At 44.4% G+C, this 17,372-nt stretch overlaps 3 protein-coding genes and 1 long non-coding RNA gene across 4 annotated transcripts in view; 2 read left to right on the top strand and 2 right to left on the bottom strand.

Annotated features, from left to right (window-relative positions):
* LOC127648178 (histone H3) overlaps positions 1 to 17,372 on the bottom strand; it is a 1,095,985-nt gene that overhangs the window by 780,855 nt on the left and 297,758 nt on the right. Inside the window, exon 3 of the mRNA XM_052132788.1 lies at positions 8,277 to 8,291. Within this exon, the coding sequence (XP_051988748.1) occupies positions 8,277 to 8,291 (15 nt within the window). The remainder of the gene's footprint in view (positions 1 to 8,276; positions 8,292 to 17,372) is intronic.
* LOC127647925 (NACHT, LRR and PYD domains-containing protein 1 homolog) overlaps positions 1 to 17,372 on the top strand; it is a 249,836-nt gene that overhangs the window by 191,356 nt on the left and 41,108 nt on the right. The gene's annotated exons all lie outside the window — the stretch shown is intronic.
* The window catches only part of LOC127648099 (uncharacterized), a 259,510-nt gene that overhangs the window by 18,897 nt on the left and 223,241 nt on the right, over positions 1 to 17,372 (top strand). The window lies entirely within an intron of this gene.
* Positions 14,541 to 15,467, bottom strand: LOC127648800 (uncharacterized). The gene is made up of 3 exons (XR_007971232.1): positions 15,421 to 15,467; positions 14,958 to 15,014; positions 14,541 to 14,625 (listed from the first exon to the last, which is right to left on the bottom strand). It is a non-coding gene; the product is annotated as an uncharacterized LOC127648800 (long non-coding RNA).

Genomic DNA, 17,372 nt, shown 5'->3' on the forward strand with positions numbered 1-17,372 from the left:
TGAAAGGTATAAAACCCTATCGTACTGAGTTATAGAGTCAGACTTGGATGACTACAGCGATGCAACAGCGAGTTCTCAATAAAGAGTAATTTCTGCTTAAAAGATATCCCAACGTCTCCTGGTCTCTGCTTCGACGACGAAGAAAAAGTTCACAACAGTTTTGGTGCCGTGACCCGGATAGAGCTACTCACCTGAATCTTGAAACTTCAAGCTCAACAAAGATCTCAACAAAGAATGAACTTTTCTGACTGAGTTCCAGACGGAATCTTTCCGTACATCCAACGATTTGGTGAGTGCCACTCTATCCAAAAGAACCTTTAAGACCAGTACAAATGTGTTATCCTCTGCGTCGTCAGAGAAGAGTTAACAGACAGCTGTAGGGTTTGGTTAACTAAGTTATCCTCTAAAATTGTCTTTTTAGAGAAGATTAGCATTACGTGTTAATATTGGTTATCCTCTGTTTCGACAGGGAAGAATTGGTTATCCTCTGTTCAGGCAGGGAAGATTAGCATTACATGCTAATATTGGTTATCCTCTGTTTTGGCAGGGAAGAATTGGTTATCCTCTGTTCAGGCAGGGAAGATTAGCATAAAAGGCTAATATTTTGTTTATCCTCTGTATCTGCAGAGAAGAATATTTGTTTCCCTCTGTTTTTAGACAGAGAAGATTAGCATAAAGTGCTGGTAATTTGTGTTATCCTTTGCTCTGCCAAGGAAGGTTAACAATAGTTGATCTGTGTTAACAAGTGTACCCTCTGTTGATCAGAGAAGTTTTAGTGTTTTTGTGTGGTAACAAAGAAACTCACAAAATGTTTAGGAAAAATGCTAGACTGATCCCCACAACTGAAAAAGGTGGTCTTGCGACTCCTTTGTGGTCAGATAGCGAATTCAAATCACTGTTAGGAGTACAAATTAACCTAATAGTCACTGAGAAAATTAGACAAGAACTAACTCAGAAATATGAGATTCATCCAGACAAGACTTGGTCGGTAGATGAGTGTAAAAAGGTATTAGGAGCAAGTATTCGCAAGAACAATCTGAAAGGCATTATCTGCTGCCACAGAGAATTCGGTTTAGCACTAGCTACACAACAGTCTCAGCGTAACTCAGAGCTAGAGAAAGAGAACAAAGAGCTACGTGCTAGAGTTTCCTCTTTGACCAAGAAATTGAACCACAACAAAGCCATAGAAAAAACTGATGTAGAAAAAGTTAGTCAGCCAGATAACATTTACCCTGACTTACAAGCATTCTTTGAAACAGATGTAGCTCTCCAATCAGTAACTGATGTGCCTGTAAATTCAGTCAATGTGTGTGGTGCTAGGAAAAGATCACAGGGAATTGAGGGAACTGAAAGTGTTTCTACCAACTCTTCTGTTGTCCAAATACAAACTGTCGCAAAAGCGCTTGGACCTAAAGATATAGAGAGACTATCCCAGAGCTTACCATCAGCACGCACACAGTTTTCTGAATTTAGAAGAGCATTGATCAGCAAAATGCGTCTATATGACATGTCGTTAACAGAAGTCACACAGTTGATGTCACAAATTTTAACTGAATCTGAATTCAACAGTTTTGAATCTGCAGTGACTTCTGAACTACAGCATGCCAGTAGAAGCGATATAAGAGAAGGTGTTTTGAAAATCCTAAAGAATATCCTAGGACCCAAAATAGATTGGTCTAGAATTACTAGCTGTGTACAAAAGAAAGAAGAAACTGTGAGTGAATACACTGAAAGGTTTTGTCAGTCAGCTGTAACTTACAGTGGAATTGTTGATAATTCTGAAAGTGTGTTAGATGACAAGGGACCCCTAGTCCGCATCTGGTCAGATGGCCTTGTAGCCAAATACAAAAGCGCTTTGCCATTCCTAGATCTAACTTGGTCTAACAGAACTCTCAGAAGTAATTTAGACAGTTTGGCTGCATGGGAAAGAGATGCTGATGTTAAAGCCAAAGTGAGAGTAGCAGCAGCAGCTACATTTAGCACAGCAAAACAAGAAAACCGGTGGTCTAAAAAGAAGGCAAATGCCACTACTGTGGAAAATTAGGACATTGGGAGAAAGAGTGTAGGAAGAAGTTGCAAGATACAAAAATAAATGCTATGCATAATTCTGCTCCTCCTCAGCCCGTTTACAACCCTGAAGCAGTTCCACAAGTGTCCACTGAAACTTTAGGACAGCTCGTTCAGGCTCTTCTAAGAGCACAAAAAGACCAGGAAAAAAACTAATTGTTGGGGCTGTGAGTAGCTACCTTTCCCCTGTAATCCATCATAATGACAAAATAATTTTTGTGAAAGGTAGCATACAAGAGAAAGAGATTGATTTTTTGCTTGATACAGGTACAGAAATTACAGTAATTCCTACAAAAATGGCTAAAGGTTTAGACATCCCGTACAAGAAAACCAAACTTTCTTTAACTGGCGTAATTTGTGAAGATTCTGTTTTGTATGAAACCCCACCCATAGATGTGGGTTGGGAATTGGGCCACAATTTGGCCCAATTCATTACTATTCTGGTAACAGGCATCTAGCGCTTCAGGCTTCATCAGGAATGGTGTTAGGACAGACTGTAAACGTAAGATGCCCTCACTCAGTGTCCGCACTAATGAATCAAGCAAAAGTCACTTCTGTCACTTCCTCTCGTTGGGGAAATTGGTTAGCAATTCTCACAGCCCCGAACATTGTTTTACAGCGTGCACCAGTCACGAACCCATCCTCATGTATGATGTCTGCAATGACTGAAGTTTTGTTAGAGGATGAAGGAGAAATGACACAAGATTGTGTTAAGTGGCACGGACCACATCAATTGATGTTGATTACAGCAGCTGCAGTATTGTGTCAGGGAAGGAAAACCTGGACTCATGTGTCACACTGTAAAGTTGTTCCCCACCTACAGGGATAGGATAGGACACAGACCAGTGAGGAGCCCAGGGAAGAACCGAATGCCATATGCATCGGGGGACAAACCCTGTGGTGAAGACTCCCTCATAGGCCTTCCCCATCCACTAGTCCATCCTTACCTCACTGTTCTTTAGGTGTCAAAGGAATTATGAAATAGGGAAAGAAGGAACAACAATAGCAGACTCAGAAAAGGACACAACCCGGGTGTTTGAACAAATACTGCTCTACTGTCTTTTGTTTTAGGACACAACCCTGGTGTTTGAACAAATACTGCTCTACTGTCTTTTGTTTTTTCTTTCTACCCTCTTTGCAGATACCACTTGATGGCTGTCCGAGACCCATGGGCATCGACCTCCTCACCTGTGTATGAGGCCACAACTTCCAGAAAACAACTAGACCCACTGCCAAGCCAACTATCACAAAAGATAAAGAAAAAAATACACAACACAGAGACTCGCATCACGGGAACCTTCAGTCATCCATCAACATGATCAAGATTGTCGTACTAATAACCATCCAACAAGACATTCCTGATTTTTCAGCAAAATTACACCAGATGACTGAAGAGAATTCTTCATGGTTTGGAAACTTGTTAGGTTAACCCTGGCTGTGGATCAAGAAAATAGCAATTCTGCTGTTGTTTTCTTCTACTGGCGTACTATCTATGCATCTACAGTATCAAGTGTTTCATTCAACAAATGAATCACACCCATCACGAAGAAATGACAGTTCCAAATAGAAAAGACTATTACCCGTAAGAGCTTCACAGACCCTAATTGCATCTTTGTTTCGGTGTCAGCATGCAATTACAGAAAATCAACACAGAGTATGCGCTATGTTCCTGTAATGATCACAGGTTACATGAATGAACTTTCAAGTGTTTAAATTTGTATTTTGTGAGAGTTATTAGAACTCTCAAAGAGGGGACTGTTGTATTACAAATTTATTAAATGTTTAATTTAGGTTCCAATACATTAGTTTATAAACTGAGAAAGTTTAGTACATTGAATTTACTATTTGAGGTATAAATGAATGTCATAGACCTGCCTGTCAGGCTTTCCAGCAGGAGATCCCTGCCTGTCCTGATCTCACTATTGTAAGTTAAATTAGTCGTATTGCTGAGACTATCACCTTTTGTCTTTAAATGACTCTTGGAGCCCCTGACCCAGTCGTTAAATAGTCCAGCTGATTAGATTAGTTGCGAATCACAGTTATGCTGATGAGATCAGGGCTGGGGAATTTCCTTTAACAAGGTGACTCCTGTACCTCATTTACATGCTTTGTTTCAGAGTGTCTCCACCTCTATGTATAATCAAGTCCCCTCACCCTTGAAAGGTATAAAACCCTATCGTACTGAGTTATAGAGTCAGACTTGGATGACTACAGCGATGAAACAGCGACTTCTCAATAAAGAGTAATTTCTGCTTAAAAGATATCCCAACGTCTCCTGGTCTCTGCTTCGACGACGAAGAAAAAGTTCACAACAAAAGTAACAAAATTTAAACCTTTAGGTTTTATCTTAAATACAGCTAGTTTTATATAATTTAAATATTTTTAAATGGGCTACAGAGGATCATTGTGCCCTAGGCTAGAAGTGATTTTATTCAAGAACACATTGTGCGGTTATACTTTGTTTTACGGTGTCATTGACAGTGTAATTATATATTTAAGTAATATTATACATGTAGGCTACTTACTATAGAGTTAGGGTAGGATTAGGGTTTAGTTGAGGGTTAGTTGCATATAATTATGCTATTGTAAGTAGGCTACATGTAACAAGGACACTGGAAAATAAAGTGTTACCGCATCGTACCCACTGTCTGTTTGCATACACACACGACACAAGCACAACATCATAGAGATGTATGAATTCGGGAAGTCTCCTGGTACTGAGTACAAATTCATGCATTCATTCTGCGTGCTCTTTATACACATAAATGACCTTTTACTTGCCGATACACACCTTTTTTAGTATAAAGCCTACGCGCTTTTTTAGGCTATGATAGGCTACACACTCAATAATTTAGTTTGCAAAATAAGTCATCTTCAAAAATGCTTAAAGATCATACAATTTTAATTTATTGTTTCATATATCATATTAACAATGACAACAGGTCTATATTTGTCAAGTAGCTAGACATGCTTAAATATGCAAAAATTATATTTGATTAGACACATGGCAATTCACCGAATCATCTTGCTCAAACACTTTTGGAGCACCCATGCAGGTGAAAAAGACGTAGACATATCCTAAATGTATTAAAAATATACTTGAGTATGTTTTTAGTAAAATAAACTTTTTGCCAGGGTTGATATTGTCCCCACCACCTTTTAAAACATCTCGCGGCACGGATTGTAGGCTACCAATAAAAATAAATAATTGTATGTACTGCAGCCTACTGTACTGTACCATGTACGGGAGTGGGGGGATTTGGTGGTGTAAATATATTTATTCTGAAGCAATATTTTCAGATTTGACACGCTTAAATCTTCATATTTGTGATATTTACCCCAGTGTGTTATTTATTTTTATTAAGACAACTTTACGTTATTAAATGTATGTATCATCTTTCATGTCAAATTGTTACATTTGATCAATAAATTCAGTTATAATAATAAGAGGGCTGTTACCCATTACATTAAATAATTCGCACTGCAAAATTACAACTGCAATAAATAATGTTATGAGATTGATGTTTTAAATAAAAGTTTGAATATACAAATAAAAAAATGCAATGCGTGAACATGAAACTAAACCGCCAATAGGTGGCGGCAAGTGACCGTCTTAATTAGTGAGTCATAATTGAGTCATTCATATAAAAGTAAACTGGTGTTGATGTCATGTTAGTCTGTTACATAATTATATAGGCTGAATCGGTGATATTTGCTTATTATTCACCAAAATTGCTGAATTTAATTCACCAAAATCCCCCCCCCCCCCCTGCTTTTTACCTGACATCTTTGAAAGACAGATGCAATGATTAATGCATCCATGGCCAGGATATAATTATGACATGATTTTAAAAGTTATTATTTTAAGCCTATTTGGAGAGAGAGATGTTTATAATGTGACAATATGTCAGTCATCGTGTGATAACGAAAATATAACTAGGCCTACTACTTGTTCTAAGCAGGTGTTGTCAGTGAAAAGGCTGTAAAACCGTTGTCTAAGTTACAGACACTCATGAAAAACTGATGCTAATTATCTGGGAAACATTGTCTAACATCAGTCAAGTTGTCATTTTTTGTGTCAAACAAGTTGTTTTTATAACATTAAAACAGGCGATCATGATTTATCTTGAATCTTACCCAGATACAATGGTGCTATTTTCTGATTGGCTATTGTAGGGTAGAGTGAGTACAGTTGAGACACTTTTTTCGTTTTGATTTTTCACACAAAAATAGATACTGAAAAGAAGTGAATTTTCACATGACATGCCACATGACATTTCATTAGCTTGTAGACTAAGATATTATCAATCAATAATACCCATGAGTAGTTTATATTTTCCACAATTAGCTCATAAAAATAAGGTGCTTTTTGTCTCAACTTTGTCTCAACTGTACCACACCCATTTTTAATGATGTAAAGGTAAACTAATCGTTCATTGCAAATATAATAAATAAAGACAAATAAATAAAATAACAATTGTGCAACATGTTTGTTTATTCATCCATTTGGTTAAAATTTATAAAACAGAAAGAATATATTTTATATATTATTTAATAATACAGTTTATTTATCACAAATATCAAATTTTAATTTAATTTGCGGCTTATGCTGGCTAATTACGACGTTTAACCTTGTTTTTTCACTGTGTTCACATTTTAGATGGAGAAATAATTACAGAGGGATTTATGGATATCTGCTTTTGTTATCCTGTAAATCAGAATATACTATCTATGAATATATTGCCCATACCTCTCTATCATTTATCAATCTTTTACTTCTCACTAATTTAGACTTTTGTTTCCACAGGTGGGAATGCTGTCCTCCATTGGTTGAAGAGATACCAAAAACATCATAACCAACCATGGCCATTATGGCTCGTAATATTATATATAGATGCCTTTCACTTTACCTAATCACCACTCTCGCATTCATTCACTCACTACTCTATGAAGGTAAAAAAGTATCAACACCCTAGAGCACGTAGATGTGAATTTGAGAACTTGTACAAGAAATAATCATATTACGTGAACATTTACTCTTGCAACTCAGGGGCGGTGAGAGAGAAGGGGTGGCAGGGTGTTCAAAGCAATGTGTTTAATTGTACGTTAAGCATCTCCCTCCCATTGAAAACGCTTAATAGACCAACAGTTATTAAAAAAAAACACACAAATCGTTATACATTATTAATAAAACAAAGGCAGCAGGTTTATTTGCACTGAACACAAATTTGCTTTCTTTCGTCATATTCTGTGCTCATCTGTTTTTCTGTAGAATGCATTATTAGTATGGTGTTTACTGAGTTTGATAATATCATTTATTTCTTTATATATCAGTCTAATGCATTAAGCCATGTTAGCATCTCAGAGCGTCTCCCTTTCTCTCTCACCGCCACTGAGTTGCAAGTGCACAAGTTAGTTTTGCAACTTGTGCAAAGTTCAAGGCGCGAAATTTGAAATTGTAGTGACAGATGTGAGAAGTGCCTAATTGAGGTTGTACTGCGATTAAAGGCAAATATATATATTACAAGTTTGTGACTGTCATTGTATTTCTGTGAATGGCATTTTTCACATTTGTGACTACTTGTCTGCAGCTTCAAATTCAGAATATAGTTATTTTTTTGTCTTTTGTCTGCGAGTGCAAATTTCAACATTCAACTTCAGATTTTAATTTGACAGGTTTTCACATTGGAGCTGTGAGTGTAAATGTTCACGTACAAGTATGAATATTTATTGTACAAGTTCTCAAATTCACATCTACATGCTCTCCAGTGTTAATACTCTTTTAAAAGTAAGCCTACTTATATTGTGAGTTTTTGGACAAAATCCTCTTACCTGTACATTTTTCTTTGCTTTCTCACGATGTGGAGCATGCTTAAGGGTCACGGCTATCATGTCTTCCACACTCTGGGTCTTGTGGTGTGGATACACCTTACGTTTGGTTACGTATGTAACCTCCGTTCCCCGAGGGAGGGAACGACACGTTGTGTCGGAGAAGCGACACTAGGGGTCTCTCTTGAGCGCCGATATTCACCTCTGATCTATGAAAAAAGGCCAATGAGAGTTGGCAGCCAGTATTTGCATGTCCCGCCCCCGGACATACGGGTATTTAAGCGGCGCAAGTACGGGAGTTCATTCAGGATTTTTCTGAGGAGCCGGAACTGGTCCGGCCACAACAGTGGCTCGGTTCAGTGACATGGCGGAGGAAAGACACAACGTGTCGTTCCCTCCCTCGGGAGCGGAGGTTACATACGTAACCAAGCGTTCCCCTTCTGTCGCTCTCTCCACGTTGTGTCGGAGAAGCGACACTAGGGACCCATTCAATCTTGCCATGTGCTGAACCGTGTGCGTGAACTGCCGATACAGAGGCGGGCAGGGATTCATCCAGTGCCACGCATCATCTGTACCCGGCTGCACGTACCCTTCCCCAATGCCCCATACGAACATCAGGATCCTTCTAGTTACCCTGGGAGGGGAACAAGGCGATGTTTGCCAACATGGGAACGGGCCAGCCTGGCTGGGCCTCTTTTCTCTCTGTGTTTCTCGCATAGAGCAATCATGGCCGGGGCCCTTACACGCATATAGGGAAGGGGGTCTTACCCAGACCCTGTGGAGACCACACCTGCCTTTTTTCTTGGGGAGGAAAAGTGGTAGACACGTCACACGGCCGTCTTAGGGCTCGTGTGGAAAGTATGGTGCGGTGGTAGATCCCAGCCTAGATGCGGGGGGGTTGCTACAGCACGGCGACCGGGGCAGCTGTAACTGCCTAAGGGAGACACGGGGGTCCACTCGTAAGGGGACAGAACCGTGGAAATACACACAGGGGGCGTCCGCACAGGAGGCCTTGGCCAGTGCCCACGAGGACGCAACACCCCTTGTTGCGTGAGCTCGGACCCGTACGGGTAGGGGCACGGTCTGGGTGTGATAAGCCAGTGTGATGGCATCGACAACCCAGTGGGTGAGCCTCTGTTTGGAGATGGCATTCCCTTTCTGCCGTCCCCCAAAGCAGACAAAGAGCTGCTCAGAGCGTCTGGTGCTCTGTGTGCGGTCCAGGTAAATCGCGAGGGCGCGACTGGACACAGCAACGAAAGGGCTGGGTCTGCCTCCTCCTGGGGCAGCGCTTGCAGGTTCACTACCTGATCTCGGAATGGTGTGGTAGGAACCTTGGGCACATAGCCCGGTCGCGGTCTTAGGATCACAGACGTATCTGCCGGACCGAACTCCAGGCAAGTGTCGCTGACAGAGAACGCTTGCAGGTCCCCGACCCTCTTAATGGAGGCGCAGCGATCAGCAGGGCCGTCTTAAGAGAGAGGGCCCTGAGTCCAACTGATTCGAGCTGCTCAAGGGAGGTCTCTGGAGTCCTGCCAAGACTACCGAGAGATCCCAGGAGGGAACTAGGCCTGGCCGGGAGGGATTCAACCTCCGAGCCTCTCAGGAACCTGAGGATCAGGTCGTGCTTACCCAAAGACTTGCCGCCTACAGGATCGTGGTGGGCGGCGATAGCGGCAACATACACCTTGAGGGTGGACGGGGACAGCCTCCTGTCCAGCCTCTCCTGTAGGAACAGAAGCACTGACCCTAATCAGCGATCTCTGTGGGTCTTCGGCTCGTGAAGAACACCAATCTCATGAACAAGCGCCACTTTAGGGCGTAAAGGTGCCTGGTAGAGGGAGCTCTGGCTTGGTTGATGGTATTCACAACGGTCGCGGTAAGCCGGCTAGCTCTTCCGCGTCCGGCCCAGGGACCAGACGTGGAGGTTCCAGAGGTCTGGGCGCGGGTGCCAGAGCATGCCCCGTCCCTGAGAGAGGAGGTCCTTTCTCAGGGAATTCGCCAGGGAGGAGCTGTCGCGAGGAGCCTGAGTTCCGAGAACCAAGTCCGAGTGGGCCAGTAGGGGGCCACCAACGTGACTTGCTCCTCGTCCTCCCTGACCTTGCACAGCACCGGTGCAAGAAGGCTCACTGGGGAAATGCGCATGCTTGCGCAGCCCCGAGGGCCAGCTGTGTGCCAGCCGCCTGTCCCGAGGGGAGCCTCTGTTAGGGCGTACCAGAGCGGGCAGTGGGAGGTTTCCTGGGCGGCGAACAGGTCTACCTGGGCCTTGCCAAACCGTTCCCAAATCAGCTGGACCGACTGGGGATGAAGCCTCCACTCCCCGCCGGGCAGGCGTTGTCGTGATAGCGCGTCCGCTACGACGTTGAGCTTGCCGGGGATGTGAGTGGCACGCAGCGACTTGAGTCGCTGCTGGCTCCATAGGAGGAGACGGCGGCGAGTTGTGACATGTGGCGGAGCGTCGCACGCCTTGGCGATTATGTACGCCACCACCGTGGTGCTGTCCGATCTCACGAGGACATGTTTGTCCCGAACTAACGGGAGGAACTTCCTGAGTGCAAGAAGGATGGTCAGCAACTCCAGGCAATTGATGTGCCAACGCAGCAGGGCCCCTTTCCAATGGCCCGCTGCTGCGTGCCCGCTGCACACGGCACCCCACCCGGACCGGGAGGCGTCGGTTGTGACCAGAACGCGTCGGGACACCTGCTGCAGGGGCACTCCTGCCCGTAAAAAGCAGAGGTCTGTCCAGGGTCGGAGTGTTTTGAGGCAGGCGGGGGTGATCCTTACCCGATGCGTGCCGCGGTGCCATGCGTGTCTCGGGACTCGAGTCTGGAGCCAGTGCTGGAGTGGTCTCATATGCATCAACCCCAGCGGCCGACCGCCATGGAGGACGCCATATGCCCCAGGAGCCTCTGGAAAAGTTTTAGAGGGACCACTGTGCCTGGCTTGAAGGAAGCGAGGCAGTCCAGCACCGACTGAGCACGCTCGCTCGTGAGACGTGCTGTCATTGAGACTGAGTCTAACTCCAACCCGAGAAAAGAGATGCTCTGAACCGGAGTGAGCTTGCTCTTTTCCCAGTTGACCTGAAGCCCCAGCGGCTGAGGTGCCGGAGCACCTGGTCTCTGTGTGTGCATAGTAACTCTCGAGAGTGTGCTAGGATGAGCCAGTCGTCGAGGTAGTTGAGAATGCAGATGCCGGCTACTCGTAGCGGGGCAAGGGCCGCCTTTGCGACTTTCGTGGAAGACGCGAGGGACAGAGACAGGCCGAAGGGAGGACTTTGTACTGAAACGCCTGGCCGTCGAACGCGAACCGTAGGAAGGGTCGGTGTCATGGCAGAATTGAGACGTGGAAGTACGCGCCCTTCAGGTCCACCGCTGCGAACCAATCTAGATGCTGAACGCCAGCCAGAATATTTCTCTGCGTAAGCATTTTGAATGGGAGTTTTAACAAGGCCCGACTGAAAACTTCGCAAGTCCAGGATTGGTCGTAAGCCGCGCCTTTCTTGGGTACAATGAAGTAAGGGCTGTAGAAACCCTTCCTCATTTCGGTTGGAGGGACGGGCTCTACTGCGCCCTTGGCTAAGAGGGTCGCGATTTCGCGCGCAGGGAACTGGCGTGCTCGCCGTGTACTGCGGAGAAGCGGACGCTCCTGAAGGGGGCGGAGCCGGGCAAACTGAATTGCGTAACCGAAGTCGAATGGTCCGGTGCAGCCAGCGTGATGCGTTGGGAAGCTAAAGCCATGCTTCCCAGCTCTGCGCTTAGGGGCACCAAAGGGACGAGTATTTTGGACGTACCGGCGGGCCTCGCGAGCGGGCGGAACAGGTAATGCATCGCTGGGTGGCTTCGTTGCGGCCTGAGGCTGAGGTGCTGAGAATAGACTCAAAGCACTTACCTTGCTCAGCGTGCCCGGCAGGGGCGGGTTCTTGACTGAGGAGGAGGTCTGATGTTGGCGTCCTCTGGACTCGCCTGAACCGGCCGGCCGGGGACAGTCGTGGGCAGGCGGAAGGCGGATCGCCGCGTCCGTGTACCGGACTGTTGTGATCTGAAAGCACATTGCCTTGAAAACGGCATTTGCGGGCCAGGTGACCCAGAGGCAAAGGAAATAGCTCTTTTATTGAGAATGTGGGTACCACAGCCCCCATCAGGGGTGTGGCAAATGAAAAAACAAAGGATTCTCCTCCCGGCCCTCCACCGGGGACGGAGCGGTCTTACCACCTCCGAGCTAACGTCTTCGGCTCTGGGTCGGCTGTCTCAGGAACGCTTGGGAGCCTTCCGGGTCCTGGAGGGGGTTCGTGAGACAGGGGCGTGCGCCGCCTGCGGAGTGCTTCGACGCTGGGGCTGAGAGCTGGGCCCGGGTTGAGGCAGAGCAGGAGCTGGTTTCTCGCAGGGGACGCCTCGGCGGGCAGACGGGGCAGGGCCCGTGAGCGGCAGGTCTCGCGGCGGGCATGATGTGCGAAATGGCCTCCGTCTGCTTCTTCACCGCGGAGAACTGTTGGGCGAAGTCCTCGACGGTGTCACCGAAAAGGCCAATCTGGGAGACAGGTGCGTCCAGGAAGCGGTTTTGTCAGCCTCACGCATCTCGACCAGGTTGAGCCAAAGATGGCGTTCCTGGACCACTAGGATGGCCATCGTCTGTCCGAAGTGCCTGCGCTGTGGCCTTCGCCGCTCTCAGGGCGAGGTCGGTCGCTGAGCGCAGTTCCTGCAGCACATCAGAATCAGGTCCACCCGTGCATGTTTCTGAGAGCTTTGGCCTGGTGGACTTGCAGGAGGGCCATCGCATGCAGGGCGGAGGCAGCGCGTCCAGCCGTAGTGTAGGCCTTCGCTAAGTGAGGATGTTGTCCTACAGGGCTTGGACGGAGTACGGGCGACCCCGCCAGGAGGTAGGGCTACCGGGGCATAGATGGTGCGCAACTGCCCTATCAACCTGGGGAATCGCGTCGTACTCGTGGCGCTCTCGCCGTCGAGGGTGGAGAGAGTGGAGCGGGTGGCACCTAGACGAGCGGAGAGCGGGGCTCTCCACGTAGACGCCAGCTCATCATGCACCTCCGGAAGAAAGGGACCGGGGATGCGAGGCCGAACGGCGCACTGCCCCCAGGAACCAATCATCCAACCGAGAAGGCTGTGGGGAGGATGGAGGGTTCCAGTCCAACCCCACGCTCAAGGCGGCCCGGGCAAGCATGTCGGACATCTGAGTGTCGGCCTCAGCCTGGGCCTGCTGGCCCGAAGGCGGCAGTCCAGGGGAGTCCTCGGCATCAGACACTGCACTCGCAGCAGCGAGCTCATCTGCTTCGGACTCGGGAGGATAGACAGCCGGGCCGTGAGGCGAGCCGCTATCGGCACGAGCGTGGACGGAGACCAGCGAGCGTGTCGGGGAATGGGAGGTTCACGGGGGGCTACCCGGCGAAACTGCACCCGCTGCCGCCCCCAAATCGCCCCCAGTGCCAACCGCACCATCCTTAATCCCGTGGGAAGAAGAAGCAATGCGGGGTGCAGCTGAGGTGGCTTGCTTTCTGTTGAAAGCGAGCCGCGACCGCAACGTGGTCATGGTCATGTTCTCGCAGTGAGAACATAAACCATCCACAAACGCCGCCTCGGTGTGATCGCGGCCCAAACACACGAGACAGTGCCTGTGGCCGTCTGAAGCAGAGAGCACTCTACCGCATCCAGGAACGACACAGGGGCGGAAAGGCATCTTGAAAAAGATGCATCCTTAAAAGGACGTTCAACGCCGCTGTGTTTGCTCTTTTAGAGAAAATTACTCTTTTAGTAAAAACTCTTTTAATACACAGTGTGTGTGTGTACGTGTCTGCGCTGTCGAAGCGCTCAGGGGCAACAATGCACGCCGTGCACTGAGAGGAGAAAGCCGCTGCTGTGTGCCGTCAAGATCCAACAGCATGCAGATCGTCAGAGGAAAACAGAAACGTTTAAGTGGCGTGTAACCTGTAAACTGCAGACAGACCATCAGCTCCGAAGAAATTTTCTGAATGAACTCCCGTACTTGCGCCGCTTAAATACCCGTATGTCCGGGGGCGGGACATGCAAATACTGGCTGCCAACTCTCATTGGCCTTTTTTCATAGATCAGAGGTGGATATCGGCGCTCAAGAGAGACCCCTAGTGTCGCTTCTCCGACACAAGCGTGGAGAGAGCGACAGAAGGGGAACTGCAGGCACCTTCAATATTTCAATCAAAGAGAATGAATCTATCACATTCAACTTGCGCTTTTTGCAATCTTGGAGACAGGATCTCTTGAGTAATGTTTTGAACTTACGTATGATCGCATCATTGATCAGCAGTTGCTGAAATGCCCGTTTTCCTTTTCTCCCTTTGCAGCTGTATTCAGCCCAAAGGGAATTCTCTCCGATTTTTTTTAGCATTCTTCTAATGCCATCCCCCAAACTGCCTGCACTCTGAAGACAAAGATATTGAATCTACATACAAACAACAACAATCAGTTATCAAAGAACAGTGCCAAGAAATTGCAGCATAACATAAAACAGCATTTGTTTCAGCACATAAAATCTTCTTGCGAAACTCAACAGCTTTCAGCTTTTCGCACAGCTCTTCCAATTCCTCCACTGACTTGCAAGGCTCCTCTAGCACCTCGAATAGGTCCAAGGCAGAGGTGCTTTGCTGGTTCACAGACTGCAGTCCAATAGCTGTTTTAATATCGGCATGGATTTGGTCAAGTTTCAGCAGTATTCTCCTCTCCAAGCCATCAAATAGCTGAGAGATATCTGTGAAAACATTGTGAAAACATTGTCTCTCTCTCTCTTATTTTTTTTCTCAATTTTAGTAATTATAGCCATTCAGCATTACAGTATAATTAAAATCTATCAATTTTAACATTTATTTAATAAATGCTTCAAATAACACTATTGTAATCAATGCAACAAAAAAGGCCTATGCCCTTCAAAATATTATATATATATATATTATAGCAAATGTCAAAAAGACAGATTAAGCAGAGCTGATTCATATTAAAGAAAGTATGACTGTTAGAATCACAATGCTTGTACATATCTATCCAGGTCATCTGTATATATGTGTATAAAGTCTTTCTTCGTACCTTGAATCTGCTGGCTTGTAGAACTGGACTGTGGTTGGAGTGTTGAAGCAGATTGAACTGTAACCACATCAATCAAAAAGTCAATCAAAAAGTTTCAATGTTACAATGCAGAAGTTTTCTGTTATCCTGCTCACCTAGGCTTCATTTATTTGATCAATGTGAAAGTCGAAACCGTTATAATGTGAATTATTACTACATTTTTTGTACTGTAAATGTAAATTACTAAATGCAGTTTAATTACTAAATACATTTATGTGATGGCAAAGCTGAATTAGTATAGTCTTCATGATCCTTCAGAAATCATTAATATGCTGATTTGCTGCTCAAGAAGCATTTATTATTATGAATGTTGTAAAGAGTTGTGTTGCTGTTTTATTTAATTTAGTTTTAAAAAAGTCCCAACCTTAAACTTCTTTCTATAATTACTCAGTTACTGAAAAATTCAAACTCAAAATGTACTCACAGGAAGGAGCATTGGGCAACATCAAATGAGATTGTTTTTGTTTTTTTCTTTTTGGCTGCAGCTCCTCATCTAAGGTAAAAATAAAAAAAAAGAACTGCGTGAAAAAGACATAACATTGTTTAAACCTATAAAAACTAAATAACAGTGGTCTTACCTTCATCAGTCTCAACAGCTGAAGAAAAAAAAAAACAGTGACAGCAATCATCTAGGCAATATTGACTTCTCTTCATATATATATTTTACGTGACATTAATTTTCTACTTACACTCAAGTGTAGTTTCTGCTAATGTTGATCTGTTTTTTGATTTTGTTTTCTTTTTCTTTGCTTGTAAGCTGGTAATGTCATCTTCCAGGCCAAATGGAATAATGAAAATAAAGAATTAGGTTATATAGTTAAATAAATTCTCCTTTTAAAAATCCTCACTAATATTTAAAACCCTTTTTTTTTTTTTGGTATGAGCACACCACAATGAATTCACCTTGAGACGACCCACCATTCTCATGAACTGCAAAACAAAATGTAATTAAACATTAATAGAGAACACAAATTTTGGCTTTTCATAATCATTCTCATTTCAGTTATAGTTTATATGCTTACAGCTTTGAGCCTGTTTTGGGCTGGCTGGGCAAGACTTCTTCCTCTGCAAAAATTTTTTTTTAAAAATTACCTTTCATAATAAATTAGGGAAGATCTTTAACCTATGTATTATACCATATCTAAATACCTCTAAATCGTCTAGGGGGAATTACTTTTCTCCCCCTATTCTCATCAGAGTCCTCAACATGCGACGTTTCTTGGGCCTTTCTTGCCCGAAATCTTGCGAGATCATAATTATCTGCTCACAAAGCAGCATAACTTATTATAGAAATATTTGCTATTTTTTTGTCTTGATTAAAAAGTTTGTAAGGTATTATTTTGCATACTTTACCTGTGTCAGAAAATATTCTGACTTGATGTTTTGACCATAGCTTCTTGTCTGGGATGGCACATTTTTTTACCATAATACCAGCGTTCACGTGAGGCCAGTAGCAATACAATACCTTTCAGAAATAGATGTATTTGTATTCATTTGCACATTTAAAATAAACCTGTTTAATATTTAACATTTATGTTTATATATATATGGACTTCGTCTTACCTCATTATTTAACTCCAACCAGCTGGATGGAGCCACCTCAACTTCATTGTCCTCAATAAAATGAAGCACAACATAGCGCAAATAATCCTGTATTAAACAGATAAGTTAAAATATAATTTGTTGAAATTTTTATAATTAGTTATGAATTGATCCATAGGACATGCTGTAACCTCATGAATAAATTATGATAATGGCTGTTTTGTATCAGATCCAGTTGTTCCATTTGTTCCATTTTGATCCTCCTTGTTTTCTTAAGTTCTAGACATTCTCATTTCATTTTTGTAGTTAAAATGTTCTTCTACAGAAAGGCTTGAGTCTTGTGACATATTTGATGATTTGGTTGTAATGCTCTGTGTCTTTAAATGAAACTAATAAATAACTATGTACATCTTTCAACAGTCTACAAAGTATGAAGGATAGATACGACAATTCTGATTCCACGATCTTCCAACATGAATGCCCTCCTCTCAAGTGTCTTTCTGTCAAGGCAACGCATTTGTGAGTGCCTAATGCTAGCTACATACGCTCCATAAAGACGGGAATCGCATGGTGTCATCAGATATGGCTGTAAATTGGTGAACACTCTGCATAACATTGTGTTGTCCACCCCTTCTGACACCACCTCACAACATTCTTCAGGGCTTAAAACAAAAACATTGTTTTGGCTTTGCAATGACACCACTTTTTCCTTGTTTTCTTGCTTCAGGTTTGATGTTTCCTCCAGACGATTTGCTACTTGAGTTAAGACATTTTTTCCAGAGCGGACCATGTTCTTCATCTGATGTAGATAGTTTTCAAATTTAAACGCACTGC

The sequence above is a fragment of the Xyrauchen texanus genome, chromosome 1 (assembly GCF_025860055.1).
Source record: "Xyrauchen texanus isolate HMW12.3.18 chromosome 1, RBS_HiC_50CHRs, whole genome shotgun sequence".
In the NCBI taxonomy this organism is placed as follows: domain Eukaryota; kingdom Metazoa; phylum Chordata; class Actinopteri; order Cypriniformes; family Catostomidae; genus Xyrauchen; species Xyrauchen texanus.